Raw genomic sequence first — 23,241 nt, forward strand, 5'->3', positions numbered from 1 at the left:
CTCAGTTCTCAAAAACCTGATCATTTTGATATAAGTGAAGGTAGGCACTCTATAGTAGTGTGAGTAATTTTGCCATGTTGCAGTATAGCAGTAGAATAGATTGCTTTATGAGTGTAATGTTAAAAGTTAGGTAAATGGCGTCTTTTACGGTTGATGTAGAGCTTACAAAAATCTCAAAATGTAAAATCCCCTGCTAGATTAAAACCTTCTGGACCCCCCCCTTCCTTTTCCTAGTTTATTATTTCTAATCCTTGCTTTCCAGCTGCGTAGATAGAAATAGAAATTTTTTTTTTTTAAATGATGGAGCTAGAAAATCAATTGTAGCTTCTAAAAATTGAATTATTTTATGTAGAAGGACCTTTATGAAGCACCTTTAGGCAGTGGCACAACATCAACAGTGAGTTAACTGGTTTCATGTACTTTGATTATAACATACTGTGTGTTTAAAGTAACAACTACACAGCAGGAACCAAAAATAATATGATGGCTTGTCAGTAACTCACAATTAATCTTCATTATGTCTGATCTATGATGGTGTATCAGGACCATGAAAAAGACAGAGCGCAGTAGTGGAGACAGAAGACTTAGATTGTTTCCAGCAATAAAGTGGTTCCCTTTATTTAGGGGAAGAAAACAACTCAAATTAAAAAAAAAAAAATCTAATTTTTCAAGTTATGATCAGCCTCATCCAGTCAAATGTATTATACCTGCAGTGGATGAGCCAACTTTAATTTTTCTTGAAATGGGGCCGAGTTGCGAACACCATCAGACATCAGACATAAGACATCAGTCAGAGCTCTTTCAGTATTAAGTATCAGGGAGAAATCCTGACAGGGGAGCTGCAATAACAGCTATTCAAAATTGAGACACCAGAGGGGCAACTTTTTCAACATCTATAACAACTTAAACCTAAAAAAATATTCAGAGGTTTGAATGAAAACCATATTTTGGATTTTAAGATCTGTGCATTGGCCAGTTATGTACTTTTTCACTACATGTTAACTGAATAATGTCACAAAACAGTCCGCAGTGAGTCCACACTTCCTGTTAAAACACAGTCTGCATTATGTCGTCCAAGTCTATGAAACTTTCTGATTCTATAGTGGCCAAAGTGTAAAAAACAAAACAAAAACATAATTCAAAATTCATAATTCATTCGGTCAAAATGTTAGATGCCGATATGTTCACTATTCAGGTCATTCACAACATCCTAAGTGTAAAACAGAGTAATACACTTTGACGAACACTGTGATTTAAATGTACAATCATATTAACAATAGTTGCACCTTTAATAGTCAGTGTTTTACAGACTGAACAGCATTTCCAGCATTTAAAGAGTCATAGTACAGCTTTTGAGTTTAGCCTATCTCAGCAGTGTGAAATCACACTTTCATTGCGTGTTCTCACTTTTGTGTGTTATGAATGTGCATACTCATGTGTGTATATGTGCATTATTGACAAAAAAAAAAAAGCCAGGCTTTCTTCAGATAAACAATCTGAGGCAGCATCTCTTATGCTAATGTCTCAGTGTGCCCATTTCTCATTGCATTTACATTCTCTTTCCTCATGCAACTGATGCCACAGACAGCAGAGCCTCTGTAGCAGAAACCAGAGTTGCAGAGAGCTCAATTCCACAAACACACCATGTGTTACCCACCAACTCTTTGTCTGAGCCCCCATCAATACCCATGGGAGAGTCTGACACACTTCCCGTTAGAACAGAGGTTATTCCTCCACCACCACCCTCTCAAGCAGAGGAGCACAGAGTTTTCCTGATGCCGGAGGAGTTCACTCATTCAGAAACAATCCCTGAACACTCACATCCGTCTCACCCAGTCCCTAAAGAATCCCCACATCATTCCGTCGATCATCATCAACACCCTACAATCACAGAGGAGTCCACCATAAGCATAAGCGAAACTGAGGGAAAGCACTCAGTGCATGGTGAGAGAGGAGGTAAGGCACACCCATAGCGGAGGCAAACAGAAAATAGAATAATGTAATCTTGAATCAGGAGGTCATTTTCATTTCCACCCAGCGTGATGGGGTTTATGGCGTGGAACCTCTATAAAGTGAGCAATTTTCAAGGGGTGAAAGTCACTAACTTGCTCTTACACACAAGCTTTCATCACTTTTATGTTACTCAGCGTCATATAACATGTCAGAGAGGCTTGTTCAGTTTAGATGGTGGCAGATCTACTTAATGTGGCTGTGTGCATAAGGAGGGAAAAAGCTTTGGAGAGAAAAACAAAGTTTGTGAGCATTGGTACTGGAAGGTCTGAAAATGTGACTCGGTTTAGCATTGTCTTTGCATCATTCAGAGACATTGAGAGGATTGAGAAACATCAGCCACAGGATCAGAGTGATGAAAAGACATGAAGACAAAACAGACAGAATCAGGGCATAGCCCGGCTTAACTTTAACCTCCTGCGGTAGATTACAAAATACGATGTTGGCAGCATTAATGTAAAAAGTGTCAAGGTATAAATAAAACCCCCACATGTTGTCTGAGGTAATATTCTGCAGGTTTTGGCATGGTGTCAACCTGCCGGCGAGGGGGCAGATGAAGAGCTCCATCACTGTCAGACCTTACAAAGCCTAACAGATTGTCACACACACCCTGCTTTCAGTCAGGGGATAGGAAACGAGAACTCAGACTGCTCCAGCTGCCAGTGTCTTGTGTCGTACTGCTTGGTTTGAAATGATTGAGATTGATTTAAAGAATCACTCCTACCCACAAGGCAGCATGGGTTACTGAGATTAAATGCATTTATGCTCACTGCTGCGCCACAGCAGTCTTTAAAACAACTGTGATTCAGAATCCTGCTTTATCATTAGAGTAAGTTTCTGTCACCATATGTGTTTGTGTTGTTTTTTTTTTGTGACAGATGTGTGAGAGAGCAGGTCCAGTGGGGCGAGAGGAGGGCAGGAGCAAGAGGTAGCCAGAGGTTACTCTGATTAGATGTTATGATGGCATGAGGCCAGTTGTGTGAAATGGTCCAGGGTGCTGTGAGAACAGCTGCTGACGTCCTGCTTCACGGGAGCCCCAGGGAGGGGGAAGGATGAAGAGGAGTGAGTAGGCGGGAGATAGCCTGAAGGGGGATGCTCCGCAGGGGAGTAGGATGCTTGTAGGATGCCCTCACTGAAGAGGAACAACTGGAGACGTAATTCGCATGTACAATACACCTCAAGGGGAAAACACAGATGGAAGCGTGCAGCTCTGTATTCTCTTGCGGTCTGGTGATCATTAATCCCTCAATGATATGCATGGTGTGGTCACTTCATGTGACTGGTAAACAACATTTTTAATAGTAATCATCTCTGTGAGGAGGACTGCGGCGTTCTGATTTGCTTTATTGTGCCGGCGTGTTAAATGGAAATGAGAAAGGAAGATGATGCTTTATCTACAAACTAGTTTCACATCTCTTTCACTTTTGCTCACTGCAACCCTAAAAACCTGAAGCAAAGGATCCTGGGAATAGCATAAAGCCCTGTGGGAGAGTGAAGTACACAAAGATGAGAAAGGAAGAAAAAAAAACATGAGCACGAAACAATTAAAAATGCAGTATAATTGGAATGTGTGTGTGCTAAGTTGTCTAGTATTGATTGGAGATGTTTTTTTGCAACCGTGGCACCAGACGGAACATTACATCTCAATATGGCGAAGCACACCCATGAGGAGACAACAATGTTAGAAAGTCTATGGTGTATTTTAAAAAGTAATATTTTGGGCAAATACAATAGAAATAAAGGGAGAGAGATCTATCTCTGTACAAGAGAGAATGAAGTAGCATACAATTTCAGGACATTCAGATAAAAGCAAGTGCATGTCATTTCTTTCACACCTAGAGTGAAAATGTAGTGATGAAGGAGTTTGTCAAGCCTCTCTGACTCGCAGCTTTTTTTCCAAGCTAAGGGCTGAGGCCCCTGATGGGACAATCTACTATCTGACAGAGAAAGAAAGGAAGAGAAAAGGAAAACAAAGTCTCAAAGGAAGAGGGGAAGAGGGGAAGATGGCAGACGCTATCAGTAATCTTTACCCACTGCAGTATCAGACTAATTATAAAGTTCTTATTGTTTAGGTAGCAGATGAAAGAGCTTGTGAAATACCCCAGAAGATGTCTGTTCTTGTTATATTAATTATGGTTATCGTGTCTCAGTCTCCCACAAGTCTGTACATGAGACTTATGACACCGAGCTTGGACAAAACCGGGAGGAAGAGGAGGAGGAGAAAAAAATAATAATAAAATATAGATACAAGATAGAAAACATTATCTGAAATGACAGGTGTTTCATATAATGTAGTAGATTTATACTCTGTGTTACTTTTGGTATTGTAGAAAAAAACGTTCATTTTGAAACTTGACAGCTCAGAGTAAAAACTAGGAAGATAAACACTGAGCAGAAATATAGATTTATTTTTTTTCCTTTTTCTTTTTTTCCACTGATAAGATCGTGGGTCAGTCAACAGATACCAATTCTGGCACCAACAGTGTCATCATACATTCGTTTAGACAGTGACTGAAGCTGCTGGGCTCAAAATGAAAACCAAACAGCAGGATGAAGTAAAACTCGACAGTCTGTTTATTCGCTGCTCAGGCACGTGAGAAACGGTAAAATTAAATGTTCCTTCTTTTAACGCTTTTTGTGTAAATGGCATTGAATCAGACCATCACAACTCTGAGGAGAACGTACATCAAACTCATGGCCATAAATCCACTGCTTTATCTAGACATGGGAAGAAAAATGAGCAAGAGGAGGGGCATAATGAAAGGAGAACTGAGAGAAAAATATCTTTTTGTATGCACTGCAATGACTAGTTAACTGTAGTTCATAGTATTTTAATACACTAAGAGTTAAACTTGGTATTTCAAAGAAAAATAATGCAGGAAATGAAGAAGAGTATCTGAATTTTAAGTGTGGAGAAAAAAAAAACATCTCTATCTGAAGTAATGGAAAGAGACAGCTACAAAGTCACGAACAGTAAAATAATCTGTAGTATGTAGTGATTTATAACTTACTTCTGTGCAGATTTGGTTCAGGCTAAAATTAGACTTGGCAACTCACTAGCAGCATCTTCGCCAGATGTCAGAGCATCAAAGTATCACACTAGAAGCTTAAAATGATTTTATTTTGAGAAAATATCGTTTTGCAAGTCATAACCAATAGAGCAAAAATACGTACGTGTGTAACCTTTAAAGAAGTTGACTTTTTGGCTACCAAGAGTTGACAGAAAAGTTTTTGTGATGTGCTCTTCATGCAATAGGCCGTCACTCTCATCGTAACTAACTTGAAAGGCTGAAAAGATGTCAAGTGACAACCAATCCAAATTTTTTTTTGTTTGTTTGTTTTTTATAAAGCTGAGAATGACCGCACTGAAATCATAATCTTGATTTTGTCCTCGCAATACCACAATTTCAATATTTTGTAGGAGAACAAAGTTTGTTTTTACAAGATAAAGGGTAAACTCAGGATTAGGGAATATAGCCTATTATAATTAGATCACACCAGATTTCAGCTTTCAAGATAGCTGTAATGATTTTTGGGGAGGATCCATCACTGCTGTCGAGACAAATGTGTAGCTTTATTTGCTGCAGTTAAGTTACTAAAGTAGATAATAGATCAGGTAATACTAAGAAAGATCTGAGGTTCGCCAACTTCACCTTTTTTATTTTGCATAAAGCATCAGGTGCATGGGTACATTTCGGTCTGCATCTGCTTGCGCTAACCGATGTGGACTCTGGCGATGCTCAGCCCTTAACATACTTTAAACATACTTATATTTTAGGTCAGATGTAAAGAAGCTTCCCAGCATCAGTATGCAACTTATCTACAGTACAGTTAGGGGGTGTGGATAACTTTTGGCCCTTCTCGTCCTTTTCTGGTAAATTATTTTTATGAATGGAGGTGCATGTGCAGCCCACATGGCTGCAAATATTTTGGCCGCATGTAATCAGCCGCAGAAAGACCAGTTGGACCCTTGCAAACTGGTGAGGATTATGAAATTAATGTAAAGCTGATGTCACACACAACGTGGTACAGGGGAGAAAAATCTTGTCCAAGTTTGGAGCCAATTGCTAGGCGACCAAAAAGATTTATGGAAATTAGCTAGTTTTTTTTTCAGCTGTAGTCTTTGATGCAGGATGCATGTGCCAAGCTGTCAGAAGAAAGCTCCAGCATTACAGTTAATGATTAGGAGGAGAGGACAAGCACTAAGGAGGAGGGTGTGGGTTCATAACATACTAAAAGTGAGACAGCAGTTTGGAGAGTTTAGGCCCATCCAGGTGCTGCACCTGAACAGTAACTGCTTCTAAGTTTAGTAGAGAAGGAAGCAGTTTGACAGCCGGTGTGGGAGAGTCACACCGAGCCACCAAAATCAAACTGAATTTCAGGCAGCAGATCAACAGATTCCCTCCGATTGGACACGCAGAGGTGTTGTCACAGAGCCCGACGCCCAAGCTGAACTCATTAACTTCAGCGCAGCAGCCTGCATGCATGACCTCGTATTGCAATTAGCTTAACACAGCTGCTTCCACATAGGATAGGGTGCAGGCAAGCAGACCCAACAACCATGAATTGCCTTTAAATCAGCTACAATTATCAGGATGCCATCATCATGGCCCTCCTAATGTCTGATAACCATAAGTGATTACAAAATAATTGGCTAGTTTTCACAAGGAAAAAAGCTTTGTTATGCAGAGATAATTAAATAAATCAACTTTGTCATTCTTTGCCTTCACCTAATTACAATTATGAATATTAAGTAACACAAGATAATAAATTTATTGTGCATTATCAGACATTCATTATTGATCATACAGTGTACAGAGGGCAATAATTCCATATAATTAACTCATTTTCACACACCTCACAACACTAAAGGTTTGCCAATAATTAGAAGTAATATAATTACATTGTTTAGCATTTACGTCTTCTCTGTTATTTCAATTAGAATTGTGATTTTTCAGACTCCAATGACTTACATGAAACACATGGCCACAAAATGACTTCACCTGTGCATGAAGTGAAAAGAGAGGAGCATGGAGAAAGCCATATTGAGAGAACAGGTACCTCATCTTTATACATCATGTCAAAGCTTTCCAGAAAATCGGAGGGAGCAAAACATGTGACTTTTTTCAAACTGGTGTGTTAATAATTATTGTATTGTGTCAGATCACCACACATCTGTTGGACACACAAATGAGCCTCATGAACAGAAATCAACAACCTCATCCAAGCACGGGGAGAACAGTGTGGAGGAGGGGCATCAGGAAAGAGCCCTTGAGAAGACAGGTATTTTTATGTAGCCATCTGTAGTTAACCTGTAGTGGTGCTAATATATAGTGAAAAAATTCATCATCTGCCAACTCCCAGCAAAAAAGCTGTCGGATGTATCTTGATACCTTGTGAAGTTGCTGAAAACGGTGGTGTGTCAGTCTTCCACAAGGCTGAGGAACACGCACGAGGCTCACGGCCACAGATTAACAACCTCGTCTGAGTATGGTAAAGGGGCGCATACAAAAGGAAAAGCTGAAAGGAAAGGAAACCTATTTTGTATGCAGTGGAAGCACTTTAGTCTAAAAATTAACTTTGTGTAAAGTAAATGTTCAAATGCTAAACTGAAAACAGCAAAACTGTCTGTCTTCAGTTACACGGCAGCTTGAACATCAGCAAGCTTAGGTAAAAGTGGTAGAGAATGACTGCTCGGAATGGCAAAATAGGAATTGACATTGAAATGTGTGAAATGTGTGAAATATAATTTGCCAAGAGAGCAAACATTTACTTTATTAGATGCTTTTGCTCCTTGTTAATGGCCGCTCTGGTATGACAGTTTCCCACATGTTCAGGGGTCACTCACATGAGACTCATGGCCACAAAACACCAGAGCATGGGGAAAAGTAACTGCTGGGAGTGTTTCTCAGGGCAGATGTTCTAATGTATTCAGTATCACGAGGCAAAGTAACGAAGGAGGCCGGAATCAACGAGACTAAAAACAATCATCTTAAGTGGAGAGCATTCTTTAATACTGTGCCCAGGGTCGCATAGCTTTACCTGCCAAAGATATAACACAACGAACAAGGAAGCAAGTCACTTTTATACCCAGATGCATGTGCAAAACAACTTTTTCTTTAAAGTTCTCCCAGGTTTTCTGGTGCCTGGCTGAAATATTTTAACACATAAATATCTAAATACCATATATCTTGGTGTTAGACCATCTCAGTGTGGTACAAAGCATAAATCGGGTCTGGCTTCTCCAAACATGATATCTGGAAACATGGTATGAAGTTGCTAATTCTTTACTGACTTAAGGAACCACTGACAATCGAAAACAGCAGATACCTTTCCCTAGATTAGCATTGTTAATGGCTTTTTTTTTTAGTGGTTGTAACAGCATCTAAAATGTTACGCATTGTATTTTTTGGTGGTTATGTAAATGACAACTGTTGTATGACAGCTTCCCACGTGTTAGAGGGGCATGGGACTCATGGCCACCGATCAACTTTGTCTGAACACAAGGAGGAAAACAATATAAAAGCGGAAGAAACAGGTATTTGCTTTAAAACCCATTGTAGTCACACCTCCATAGATGACCTGTAGTCTTGACAACTAACAGCAGAAACTGAACCCCTGACAGAAATGTGGCAGAGCTGCCTCTCAGTGTCTACTCTCTTGCTGGCTTTGCTTCTGACAACTAAAACTGTAGTGAGAGTTTTCCACAAAAAACATTGCCTGTGCCACATAGAGAAAAAAAAAAGGCAAGAGGAGGAGCATGCAGAACAAAAAGGTCAATTGTTTTGCATATAGTGGTGCAAGAGCAGCTTCTAGATTTCCACGTACTGTGTGCTGTAGTGGAGCAAATACGCAGCAAATTCATTTTAACTTCTGAGATTTTGTGGGAGAGCAATGCCTCTCAGAAAAGTGGTGACAACGCATGTGGATTTTTGCTTGTATATGAACGTTGTTTGCGGTATTTCAGCTCACCACAATTTTGAGGCACACGTACACGAGGCTCATGGCCACAAAACAGCAACCTCATCTAAGCATGGAGAGGAAAGGGAAGAGGAGAATGAAAGGACCGCTGACAGCAAAGGTATTTTTTCGAAAATGTTGTGGAAAAAAAGTTTTCATTAAACTTACTAGACTGTATAGGGCAGTCAACACAAAGCTAATAGACTTGCTGAAGTTGAAGATTTTAGTGCAACCTTGAAATAAAGACGCTAACTTTGGCGACTTGTTTCTAATTTTGTCACCTTTTGAGAATGCCTAGAGGGCAAATACTCCTCAGACCTCCCTACCATGAAGTTCATGAAGAACTTTTTCTCCCTCAGATGTAGGGTTTAAGAAGTTATTAGTAATGTGTACAAGAACAGGAAGCATAAGTTGCTCAGTCTAAACAGTAAACATGTTTGGGGCAATGCAGGTTGCTTTTTAAATATTTCCTATGTGAATAACAGTTGGTCCACCAATGCTCTAAAACCTTTTTTTTTTTATGAATACATAAATGCTTTGTAGGTGGACACAATGTAATTAAAATACATTACAGGTCTGCAAAGACGTTTATCATAAAGGCCTTTCTCTGTATTGTGAAGAATTGTTCATTTCAAAATTGTCTCAACCAAAAACAGCATAATTTTCCTCTATTGTGTCCTCTACATAGTAGATGCTACTATATTGTAAGTGAATGAATGAGTGGACAATCTGCACTTAACCTCTGACACAGAACTATAAGCTCATCTAAGCACGGGCAGGAGAAGGCTGAGAGGAAAGATATCTCGTTTACATTTGGGGGTGGTAGTTCATCCTAAGTTGAATATAGTAATTATTGCCATTGGGTCATTAAGTTATGAGTTAACTACGAGTGAAATAAATGTGAAGGTAAATCATCAAATTGATTTGAATGCAACCAACATAGCTAAATTCTGAAAAATTCTGAACTCGTAATAACTTTACTGTACACAATTCTATTCGTTTCGCCTTCTCCCTCTGGTTATGTTCATGACAACTGTGGTGTATCAGTCACCCACAAGTGTGAGGAACATGACATACATGGACACAAAATAACAACTGTGCACGAGCAGGAGGAGCATTCAGACAGAACAACTGAAAATAAAGGTATGATTTGTTTTTTAGATGTAGAGTCAGCATTGTTCTCAGAGCTTCTATGCATTGGATAAGTGTCTATGACTCACAGCAACAAACATAAAAAAAATTGCCCTAAAAACGTCAGTATTTATCATTAGTATCTAATATTCTTTAGTATTGTCACAAAAACTGGAGGAAAATATAGAAAGGAGGATGGATATAATAATATATTGTTTAGCTTGTTGAGGAACAGCTGATTTAAGATTAACATTTTTTTTTTGATTGAATATGTTAATGATGATGATGTTAATCCATCTCAGATGGCCGCAAAACCTCATCTGAGTGAAGAGAGGAGGATCATATGGAGAGAAAAGATTAAAGAACAGGTTTCCATTTTATATGGTTGATGCAGGAGCAAAATGGTGGTGTGGTGGTTACCACTGTTGCCTCCCAGCAAGAAGCATAACGTAGAGTTTGCACATTACCCTGTGGCTTTATGTTGATTTTTTTTCCAGTTTCCTCCTTCAGTCCAAAGACATGCACGTTATGTTTGTCAATTGAGGGATATTTATAATGTATCAAAATGTTACCCAGCTGAAGCATCTGAAAACAAAACTAGAAAAAGACGCGGCCTTTGGTGACATTTTTGCAGGTTGTGTTAATGACATTTGTGATTTGTCAGGACACCAGAAACCTGAGGAACACATTCATGGAACTCATAGCCACAAAACATCTCAACACGGGGAGAAGGAACATACAGAAATATATTCTGTAAAAAAAGGTACCGAGCTTATATGCAGTGCTGGCAATGCTTTTGTAGCGGTTTTCAGCATTTAGCTAAACAACGTCAAAAACTAAAACTGCAAAAACATACTAAACCAAACATTTTTTTTGTATTTTCTATGCCAACTGGGATTTCTCAGGTGAACACACATCTGAGGAACATGCTCATAAGACTCATACTGCATATATCCATACAGCATTTCAGCACGTGGAGGAAAGGAAAGGTATCTTATCAGTATGTACATCATAGTTTCTTGTGCTTTGCTGTTAGTTTCTGATGGGACAAGTATCTCTTGTATAAGGTTTCCTTGCAGTGCTTTTACAGTTATAGTGTATATGTAGTGATAAGTTCTCCCAATGAGGCAATATTAACAGCTTACAACACAAAATGGTGTTCTGAACACTAAAATGGTGAAGTGCATCTGGAAATTGGCCTCCGAAACTGATGACAATCATTGCTTCAGTCTCCCATACCTCTGAGGGAGACAGCCACGACACAAAAACCTCACATGGGCATGTAGATGAGGAGCATTCGCAGAGGAAGGGTGAAAGGACAGGTAAATCATTTAAATTTAGTGGTGGCTATCTTCCTGTGACCTATAGGGATGCAAATCCTGCATGCAGTAGATACATTTAGAGATTGGGCCCCTTAAAAGTATGTTCGAACTGAAGATACTTCTGTTAAAGTTCAACTGTAATTTTAATTACAGCAGTTATTTCAGACCCTCACCAGTCTCATGGACATGTGCATGAGACTCATGGCCATGAAACAAAGACCTCACATGGGCACGGACAAGAGAAGCATACACACAGCAAAGTTGAAAGGACAGGTATGTCATTTAGATGTAGTGATTGCCTTCTTCTTTTTGCCTCTAATGTTGGAAAAATAAAGTATATAACATCACAGAGATATAGGCCCACACAGTAGATATTTATCAGAATGCTTACCTGCCATTAATTACAGTGATTATTTTAGATCCTCACCAGTCTCATGGACATGTCCACGAGACTCATGGCCACGAAACAACAGCCTCACATGGACACGGACAAGAGGAGCATACACATAGCAAAGTTGAAAGGACAGGTATATCTTTTAGATGTAGTGATTGCCTTCTTCTTTTTGCCTCCAATGTTGGAAAAATAAAGTATATAACATTAAAGATATACACAGGAGATATTTATGAAAAATGCTTCCCTGCCATTAATGACAATGGTTATTTTAGATCCTCACCAGTCTCATGGACATGTACATCAGACTCATGGCCACGAAACAACGGCCTCACATGGACACGGACAAGAGGAACATACAAACAGAAAAGCTGAAAAGACAGGTATATCGTATTGGTGTAGTGGTAGCTATGTTCTTGTAACCTACAGTGATGACAAAAATACTGTACATACATTTTTATAAATACAAATCCTATTTAAAAAAAAAAAAAGATAGGTGCTGTCTAAAATGTAACTAAAAATGAATGCAGTATGCAGTTATTTGCTAATCTCAAACTGATATTTTATTCACAGTAGAATATAGGAAACTAATGTGTTAAAAACTAAGAGATTTTAAAATGTTGTGAAAAATCTTAGTTTATCTTGAATATGATGGCCGCAACACTTCTCAAAAATGTTTGAACTGGGGAATGTTTACGACTTTGCAACATCATCTCTTAAAGTTTGCAAAGATCAGGGAACGAAAGAAACCAGCTGCTAGAGCTTTTGGAGAGGAATGCTGTCCCATTCTTGTCTAACATAGGATTCTAGCTACTCAACGGTCCTGGGTCATCTTTGTTGTATTTCGCATTTCATGGTGTGCCAGATGTTTGCAACTGATACAATGTCTAAACTGCAGGCAGGACAGTCCACCACACAGACTCAATGATGAAGCCATGCTGTTGTAATAGATGCAGTATGTGGTTTAACTTTGTTTTGCTGAAATATGCAGGCCTTACCCTGAAAAAGACATAATCTAGATGGGAGTATATGTTGCTCTAAGACTTGTATATACACACCTTTTAGCATTAATGGTGCCCTTCCAGATGTACACGTTGCCAGTTCCATAGACACTAACACATGCACCCCCATACCATCGGAGATGCAGGCTTTTGAACTGAACAATGTACCTTTCTCTTTAGTTCAGAGGATGCAGTGTTCACCATTTCCCAACAATAACTGGTCTGACCACAGAACAGTTTTACACTTTGCTTTAGAGAGACTCTACCTCTCTAGGGTGCTCTTTTTATACCCAAATAATGTAATTAGTTGCAACATATTTCGGTTACATGCCGCCATTCCGATATCCCACCATTCCGACATGGGCCTCAAATTGCCAGAATAGCGACACGTAATTTTCTATCAAACGTCCCGTTATTCCGACACTTTTTTTCCTCCCATGGTTGAAATGGCGGTATGTTTTATTTTATTTTTTTAAACATCCAGCCTTTCCAACAATTCCTTTAAGAGCCTATTAAAGCCTTTTTTTTTTTTTTCTTTTAGAGGAACTCCACAACTTCACAAACCCACTGTAATAAATGATTATCAAAATCTCCTGAAATTTCAAATATCAAAATACAGGTATTAATGTAAATCGGGCAAAACATGTTAGATTAAGCAGAAATACAGTGTTAGTGACCTGTTTTAGCAGCCAGCTGGAGTGGAGCTCTCCACAGAGCCCATGTGTCTTTAGCACGCTGGCATCATATGCAACATTAACAATTGCAATTACAGACATCAATGACAGCTCACCTGTGTTGGATGTCCCGGTGCTGGAAATAAAGCCAAATTTACATATTAGGCTACCCAAAAACGTATTATTATTATTTATTTTTACAAGTTTATTAGTTTTAAATCAATTCGTGAACAGTGTTTGTCTGTGTTCGTCGCCCCTTTTTGTGTACCGTAATAAACTTTTTGAATATCATTAATTTGCTTTTGAACTGCGTTTTGAAAATTACCACGGACACATGACATTGTCAGGATCTGATGGTATCCGATGCACCTACTGGACAGCTGTTACACACACACACCAGATTCATAATGAAATAGTAATAACAAAGACCTTATGGATGGATCCTGAGTGCCATCATCTTTTATTTTTGAAATCCGAAATAAGCCCACATCCACCTGATCCTCCCGTCTGATTGTAGATTTGACCCTTAAAATCATCATTCAGTATCAATTTAATATCATTGAAACATCACAAGCTTTGAAGGATAACAGGCAGAGAGAGAGGGAGAGAGGCTTTAATTACACTTTTTAAAGACTGTATCACATCTGTGCACGTCTTAAAACATGCATGAACAGAAAGAAGGGACTGTTACCTGTTGAGTAAGGCACATTTCCTTATATGGAAAGCCTTGTCGCAATGGTGGGACGTTTGCATGTTGGAATGGAGGGATGTCGGAATGGTGTGATGTTGAAATGGCAGTTGCCGCCCACATGTTTCTCCAGCTGTTTCTTTTCAGTCTCACTTTTCTAGCCTTTTGTTGCTTCCGTCCCAACTTTTGTGACATGTAGCTGCCATCAAATGCAAGATGAGCTGATATTTTTCATCAAATAGTAAAATGTCTTACTTTCAACATGTGAAATTTTCCCCAAGTTCTGTTGAAAATAAAACATTTGTTTATGAGAATTGGAAATCATTGAAATCCGTTTTTAACTTACATTTGATATAGTGTCCTAAATTTTGGGAAATCTGGGTTTTATGAACCCCTGAATATTAATTGCACTCAGCAGATATTTCTGCAAATGTTTGTAATATTAATGACAATGGTTATTTCAGACCCTCACCAGTCTCATGGACATGTACATGAGACTCATGGCCACAAAACATCCTCACATGGACACGGACAAGAGCCTACACACAGCAAAGATGAAAGGACAGGTATATCTTTTAGATGTAGTGATTGATTTCTTCTTGTTGCCTCTAATGTTGGAAAAATAAAGTATATAACATTAGAGATATACACAGTAGATATTTTTAAAAATGCTTACCTGCCATTAATTACAGTGGTTATTTTAGATCCTCACCAGTCTCATGGACATGTACATGAGACTCATGGCCACGAAACAACAGCCTCAAATGGGCATGGACAGGAGAACCATACAAACAGAAAAGCTGAAAAGACAGGTATATCGTATTGGTGTAGTGGTAGCTATGTTCTTGTAACCTATAGTGATGACAAAAATACTGTACATAACTTTTAAAAATACAAACCCTATTAAAAAAAAACGATAGGTGCTGTGTAAAATGTAGATAAAAATGAATGCAGAATGCAGTTATTTGCAAATCTCAAACTGATATTTTATTCACAGTAGAATATAGGAAACTAATCATGTGTTAAAAACTAAGAGATTTTAATATGTTGTGAAAAATCTTAGTTTATCTTGAAAATGATGGCTAGAACACTTCTCAAAAATGTTTGAACTGGGGAATGTTTACGACTTTGCAACATCATCTCTTAAAGTTTGCAAAGATCAGGGAACGAAAGAAACCAGCTGCTAGAGCTTTTGGAGAGGAATGCTGTCCCATTCTTGTCTAACATAGGATTCTAGCTACTCAACGGTCCTGGGTCATCTTTGTTGCATTTCGCATTTCATGGTGTCCCAGATGTTTGCAACTGATACAATGTCTAAACTGCAGGCAGGACAGTCCAGCACAGACTCAACGATGAAGCCATGCCATTGTAATAGATGCAGTAAGAGGTTTAACTTTGTTTTGCTGAAATATGCAGGCCTTACCCTGAAAAAGACATAATCTAGATGGGAGTATATGTTGCTCTAAGACTTGTATATACCCACCTTTTAGCATTAATGGTGCCCTTCCAGATGTACACGTTGCCAGTTCCATAGACACTAACACATGCACCCCCATACCATCGGAGATGCAGGCTTTTGAACTGAACAATGTACCTTTCCTCTTTAGTTCAGAGGATGCAGTGTTCACCATTTCCCAACAATAACTGGTCTGACCACAGAACAGTTTTACACTTTGCTTCAGAAAGACTCTACCTCTCTAGGATGCTCTTTTTATACCCAATTGAGTTACTGACCCTTTTGCCAACTAACGTAATTAGTTGCAACATGTTTCTCCTGCGGTTTCTTTTCAGTCTCACTTTTCCAGCCTTTTGTTGCTTCCCTCCCAACTTTTGTTACGTGTAGCTGCCATCAAATGCAAGATGAGCTGATATTTTTCATCAAATAGTAAATTGTCTTACTTTCAACATGTGAAATTTTTCCCCAAGTTCTGTTGCGAATATAACATTGGTTTATGAGAATTGGAAATCATTGAATTCTTTTTTTCAACTTACATTTTATATAGCGTCCTAAATTTTGGGAAATCTGGGTTGGATGAACCTCTGAATATTAAGTGCACTCAGTAGATATTTTTACCAATGTTTGTCATATTAATGACAATGGTTATTTTAGACCCTCACCAGTCTCATGGACATGTACATGAGACTCATGGCCACGAAACAACAGCCTCACATGGACACGGACAAGAGGAGCATACACACAGCAAAGTTGAAAGGACAGGTATATCTTTTAGATGTAGGGATTGCTTTCTTCTTGTTGCCTCTAATGTTGGAAAAATAAAGTATAGAACATTAGAGATATACACAGTAAATATTTATGAAAAGTGCTTTCCTGCCATTAATTACAGTGGTTATTTTAGATCCTCACCAGTCTCATGGACATTTACATGAGACTCATGGCCACAAAACAACAGCCTCACATGGACACGGACAAGAGGAACATACACACAGCAAAGTTGAAAGGACAGGTATATCTTTTAGATGTAGGGATTGCCTTCTTTTTGTTGCCTCTAATGTTGGAAAAATAAAGTATAGAACATTAGAGATATACACAGTAAATATTTATGAAAAGTGCTTTCCTGCCATTAATTACAGTGGTTATTTTAGATCCTCACCAGTCTCATGGACATTTACATGAGACTCATGGCCACAAAACAACAGCCTCACATGGACACGGACAAGAGGAACATACACACAGCAAAGTTGAAAGGACAGGTATATCTTTTAGATGTAGTGATTGCTTTCTTCTTGTTGCCTCTAATGTTGGAAAAATAAAGTATAGAACATTAGAGATATACACAGTAGATATTTCTGAAAAGTGCTTTCCTGCCATTAATTACAGTGGTTATTTTAGATCCTCACCAGTCTCATGGACATCATGAGACTCATGGCCACGAAACAACAGCCTCACATGGACACGGACAAGAGGAGCAAACACACAGCAAAGTTGAAAGGACAGGTATATCTTTTAGATGTAGGGATTGCCTTCTTCTTGTTGCCTCTAATGTTGGAAAAATAAAGTATAGAACATTAGAGATATACACAGTAGATATTTATGAAAAGTGCTTTCCTGCCATTAATAACAGTGGTTATTTTAGATCCTCACCAGTCTCATGGACATGTACATGAGATTCATGGCCACGAAACAACAGCCTCACATGGACACGGACAAGAGGAGCATACACATAGCAAAGTTGAAAGGACAGGTATATCTTTTAGATGTAGTGATTGTTTTCTTCTTGTTGCCTCTAATGTTGGAAAAATAAAGTATATAACATTAGAGATATACACAGTAGATATTTATGAAAAGTGCTTTCCTGCCATTAATTACAGTGGTTATTTTAGATCCTCACCAGTCTCATGGACATGTACATGAGATTCATGGCCACAAAACAACAGCCTCACATGGACACGGACAGGAGAACCATACAAACAGAAAAGCTGAAAAGACAGGTATATCGTATTGGTGTAGTGGTAGCTATGTTCTCGTAACCTATAGTGATGACAAAAATACTGTACATAACTTTTATAAATACAAACCCTATTTAAAAAAAAGATAGGTGCTGTTTAAAATGTAGATAAAAATGAATGCAGAATGCAGTTATTTGCTAATCTCAAACTGATATTTTATTCACAGTAGAATATAGGAAACTAATGTGTTAAAAACTAAGAGATTTTAATATGTTGTGAAAAATCTTAGTTTATCTTGAATATGATGGCTGCAACACTTCTCAAAAATGTTTGAACTGGGGAATGTTTACGACTTTGCAACATCATCTCTTAAAGTTTGCAAAGATCAGGGAACGAAAGAAACCAGCTGCTAGAGCTTTTGGAGAGGAATGCTGTCCCATTCTTGTCTAACATAGGATTCTAGCTACTCAACGGTCCTTGGTCATCTTTGTTGTATTTCGCATTTCATGGTGTCCCAGATGTTTGCAACTGATACAATGTCTAAACTGCAGGCAGGACAGTCCAGCACAGACTCAACGATGAAGCCATGCTGTTGTAATAGATGCAGTATAACTTTGTTTTGCTGAAATATGGCCTTCCCTGAAAAAGACATAATCTAGATGGGAATATATGTTGCTCTAAGACTTGTATATAACCACCTTTCAGCATTAATGGTGCCCTTCCAGATGTAGATGTTGCCAGTTCCATAGACACTAACACATGCACCCCCATACCATCGGAGATGCAGGCTTTTGAACTGAACAATGGGCCTCATGCAAGAACATTTTCGTATTTTTATTCTAAATTTCTCTTACTTTTTTCGTAAGAAGGTCTCGTACGAACACGCCACGTCAGATTCAACAAACGCTCTTATCTTCGGAAAAAGTGTGTAAATGACCTGCGTAAATGATGAATCCATCGTGTGCGTATATAATTGCACGTGCACGAGGATAGTAAATTTGCATACTCCACGCCCAAAATGATACCATATTAGGCTGTGCTTCCTCGCTCCTGTGCCAGGAAGTGTTGAGTGTTGAGTCATGAAAACGGCATCAAGGAGCAAAAAGAACAACTTTAGGGGCTCTGAGATTGAAGTTGTGCTTTCAGAGATCCAAAAAGGAAAATCTGTCATTTTTAGCAGTGTCAGCAGTGGGACCTGCTAAAGCGAAGAAATGGGAAGCAATTACGAGTGCTGTTAATTCCTTGTCACCTGTAGTTCGTAATGTCACCGAAATAAAAAAGAAATGGTTTGATGTGAAAATGGCTTTAAAAAAAACGTCTCGCCCTGGGCAGGCGCTCGATGACTGCAACTAAAGCCGTGCAAGCAGTTGTTGCCTCATCATGGCTCTTTGATGTGGTCCATGAGGGGGGTCTTCTGGCACCACACCTTCTGGTCTGCCTGGGCTGGTTCAGGTGGAGACCCTCGTTCATGGCAATATTGTGCAAATCTGGCATGCCTTCTCTGGGCTACAGAGAAGTTTGCCCCCCACCCCCCGCTGTATCGAGACACACCCACCTGGCCTTCAGCTCAGTGCGCTCCACAACAGCACGGGTGCTTTGATGCATATATGTGTGCATTGCTCCGATTATGATTGGCAGTCCAGCCAAGGCATGAAAGTCCCTCTTAATTTGTACTTGTTGGACAGCAGCGTATGGGAATTTGATGTACCATGGGTGATAAACTGATGAGAGGTTTGATGACCAAGGGTAGCGCACGACTCACAGAGGACTGGTACACCCCCGATCTGTCTCCAATCTCCCTCTGAAAGGTTCCAGTGGCCAAAAATCCAAGGGTGGTGAGGACCTGGATGTGTGGGGATGGAATTGGGTTTGATCGGCGTGTTTCTCTCTGGAGTTGTGGCTCCAGCAAGCTGCATATTCTAAATCGCGATGTCAGCCATTCGTTTGTCTCCACACGGTCTCTTCCAAGAGCCTGACGCGCTAAGGCATCCGAAAGTAGAAAATCAGCCACTGGTTACGCTTCCCATTGACCTTGTTATACAGATTCAGATTAACCTTCGATTAGTGCACAATTTAAGTCAAACAGAATAATTTCAGCATCATTATGGGGTATAATGTATATACAGTGAATCCTCGCTATAACGCGGTTCACCTTTCACGGTCTCGCTGCTTCACGGATTTGCATCGTGCATTGTGTTCTGCATTCTGATTGGCTAAACAGTCTCTCCGCTTCTACTTTACCTGTGTGTCAATAACGTTGCGCTTTAATATGTACACGTACACATTCATTACAGTTCTCAAACATAATCGATGGTGGCATGTCGGTATATATAAATATTTTTGCCCAGAAGAAAAAAGAGCGACAACAACTACCGATAACTAAGCTCTTCTCTCGAAAAAACACACCTGCACCGCGGGCTTTAGAAGAAAAAAACGCTACAGAGCGGAGTCAGGATGCAGCGGCTCAGTCAGAAGAGCAGTGAAATACACGTGAGTCACTATTTGTCCCACTATACTTTGTATTTTTTTTCAAAATCATTTTTCATTTTCTCCCGTTCTAATCCAATGACTCGGGTCGCGGTGAGGCGGTGCTGATCTCCGCAATTTGAAGTCTTCAGTTCGTATTGATAATTAAAATGATTATTTTACAGTACAGTAGTTATTTGTAAAAAAAAAAAACGTTTATACAGTACTTTTATTTGTTAAACAAATGCTTGGGCCTGTAAAAAGGTTTTGTTCTTTGGTTTCAATGCATTATGCAGTATTTCATTGTATAATAATTATAAAAAAAAAAAAGGTTATTTCTACTTCACGGATTTCGCCTATCACGGGTTCTTTTTGGAACGTAACCCCCGCGAAAAACGAGGGTTCACTGTATTTATTTATGTTTGCTTCAAAGTAATTAAATATACAATCCATTAGTCAAGCAAACTTGATTGGAACAACAGCGGACTATTTTACGAAACTCCTACGACAGCTCTGGATCACTCGTGTTCGTACCTGAAAGAAAACGTAAAATACGAAAAGATTGGTGAATGCGCAAATTCTCTTAAATCACTCGTACGGACGATTTAAGAACAAATCTGTGCGTACGAACGGTTCTTGCATGAGGCCCAATGTACATTTCCTCTTTAGTTCAGGGGATGCAGTGTTCACCATTTCCCAACAATAACTGTTCTGACCACAGAGCAGTTTTACACTTTGCTTCAGAGAGACTACCTCTCTAGGATGCTCTTTTTATACCCAATTAAGTTACTGACCTTTTGCCAATTAACGTAATTAGTTGAAACATGTTTCTCCAGCTGTTTCTTTTTAGTCTCACTTTTCCAGCTTTTTGTTGCTTCCGTCCCAACTTTTGTGACATGTAGCTGCCATCAAATGCAAGATGAGCTAATATTTTTCATCAAATAGTAAAATGTCTTACTTTCAACATGTGAAATGTTTCCCAAATTCTGTTGCGAATACAACACTGGTTTATGAGATTTGGAAATCATTGAATTCCATTTTTAACTTACATTTTATATAGTGTCCTACATTTTGGGAAATTTGGGTTGTATGAACCTCTGAATAGTTCATATTAATTACAGTGGTTATTTCAGACCCTCACCAGTCTCATGGACATGTACATGAGACTCATGGCCACGAAACAACAGCCTCACATGGACACGGACAAGAGGAGCATACACACAGCAAAGTTGAAAGGACAGGTATATCTTTTAGATGTAATATCAGCCATCTTTTTGCATCTATAGTGATGGAAATGTATTGTATATAGCTCCTGAAAAATAAAAAGGCACAAATGGCTGCTATTTAGGTCATTTTAATGGCATTGGTTATTTCAGACCCTCAAAATTCTCACGGACCTGCCCACGTGACTCATGGCCACAAAATAACAACATCTGCTAAGCATGGGGAAAAAGGGCATACCCAAGGTACCCAATAGTGTCAGTGTTAATTCACATTCTGAATTATACAGTGCATAAACTTTCCTTCTGAGTTAAACCCAACAACTCCAAGTAATAAGCTGCTATTTTTTGCTTGTGATGCATCGGTCCTTGACAAATCTGAAGACCACTCACATGGGAGTCATGGTTACAAATCCCCAACCTCACCTGAGCACGGGGAAGACAGCCACACAGAAAGAAAAGGTACCAAATGGTGGCAGTGTCATTTATATAGATTGGCAAACTTTCCTCATGAGCAGCTCTGAGTATTAGTGTTGTTTTTGTTTGTGGTGTTCTAGTCCTCCATAAGTCTGAAGAACACATACATGGAAGTCATGGCCACAAATCCACAGCCTCTTCTGAGCATGGAGAGAAGAGTGGGAACACTGACAGGAAAGGTAGCCGTTTTACATTCTGGTGGCAATCTTCTTATGAAATACATACATTTTTGGTTGTTGTGTTACTGATGATTGTGGCATTTTAGTCTCCCATCATTTTGAGGGACACACACATGAAACTCATGGCCACCAAACAACAATCTCATCTGGGCATGGGGAGGAGCACGGCCATAGACACAGAACAGCTGAAAAAAGAGGTATTTTGTTTTTATGCAGTCCTTTCAATGTTCTAGTAGATTTACAGTAGCTATAAACAGTACATTACTTGTGATGCCGTAAAAGCACAGTAGATAAACTTTGACTGCGAGTTAAGCTTGGCAGCTTGTAGTGAAAGGGGAAAATGTATCAAATTTATCTCTAAAACCACATGATCACCTTTTAGTCAACATGAGCCATCAAGTTAAATCATAATCTGGTATCAACAGTGGTTCGATATATTTTTTTATCTTTACCCAAGACATTTAGAGATGCTGAAAGACAAAGACAATATAAAAGATTAAGTGGGGAAAATGGGTTGACGAGACTGGAAAAATAAATTTGACAGTGCAGATGCTCTGGAAATAAACTGTTACTGGGTTAAACATATGAACACTGGTATTTTCTTCCAATTCTAAATACTCAAGCGTTGCCTGATTGAAAAATGATAGAGCATTTGTTTTGTGGTTTATTTTACAGAAAGATCTAGATTATCACAGATCTGTGGATGTTGTTGACTTGTCAGTGGTCCTTTTGCCATCGAGTTTGGTAAAAACAGTCCAAGGTAAACTGTGCGGCATCAATATAAATTGATTTTTGAGTTGTTGCTCCTTTGTAGGGTACCATGTCATTGAAAAGCCTGAGAGGGAACGAGGCGGTCATGAGACCACAAAACATGCTTCTGGGAGAGAGGAAGAAGAGCACACAAAAGGAAAAAAGAGAGGTAGAATTTGAGTATGATAAAATTGCAGTGATCCATAACTGGTTGCACAAATTTTGTAAAGACTCAAACTGACAGTCTACCTGTCAAAATGTCTTTATTTTAAAGAAAGAAAAAACATTTATATATCTTTTGAATTTTAGAGAATCATTCCCAAATATCTCCCACAGTTCATTTTCAGTAGTTAGGTAAGCAATTTCTCTTTAAAAATGGTAAGTACTCGTATTAAGTATTATTCAAATTCTTTCGATCTTAAGTCTATCTTCAGAAGTTACACTTGACAGCTAAATACCAACAAACTGCGCCGACCAGTCAGTGCCTGGACACTGGACCCCTGGGAGTGTCCTATGGGTTGGGGGAAGTTCAGGCTTATTCCAGTGCATCTTAGGGGTTCCCAA

General features: G+C 39.0%; 2 protein-coding genes across 2 annotated transcripts in view; both read left to right on the plus strand.

Moving 5' to 3' along the window:
- Nucleotides 1-23,241, plus strand: part of ntng2b (netrin g2b) — an 80,581-nt gene that overhangs the window by 47,384 nt on the left and 9,956 nt on the right.
- Nucleotides 12,112-21,505, plus strand: LOC142373060 (uncharacterized). The gene is made up of 11 exons (XM_075456122.1): nt 12,112-12,197; nt 14,642-14,743; nt 14,882-14,989; nt 16,288-16,395; nt 16,535-16,642; nt 16,782-16,889; nt 17,029-17,133; nt 17,273-17,380; nt 17,520-17,627; nt 21,185-21,292; nt 21,428-21,505. Exons 1-11 carry the CDS (start codon nt 12,126-12,128, stop codon nt 21,458-21,460), a joined length of 1,068 nt encoding a protein of 355 aa, XP_075312237.1. The 5' UTR covers nt 12,112-12,125; the 3' UTR covers nt 21,461-21,505.

Source organism: Odontesthes bonariensis, chromosome 22 (genome assembly GCF_027942865.1).
Source record: "Odontesthes bonariensis isolate fOdoBon6 chromosome 22, fOdoBon6.hap1, whole genome shotgun sequence".
Lineage (NCBI taxonomy): Eukaryota > Metazoa > Chordata > Actinopteri > Atheriniformes > Atherinopsidae > Odontesthes > Odontesthes bonariensis.

Excerpts from the sequence above, each read along its gene's own strand:
- LOC142373060 (XM_075456122.1), top strand. The coding sequence starts at position 12,126 with ATGGCCACGAAACAACGGCCTCACATGGACACGGACAAGAGGAACATA. Across the intron at positions 14,744-14,881 it reads CAGCAAAGATGAAAGGACAG|ATCCTCACCAGTCTCATGGA; the intron begins GTATATCTTTTA and ends TGGTTATTTTAG. Across the intron at positions 14,990-16,287 it reads CAGAAAAGCTGAAAAGACAG|ACCCTCACCAGTCTCATGGA; the intron begins GTATATCGTATT and ends TGGTTATTTTAG.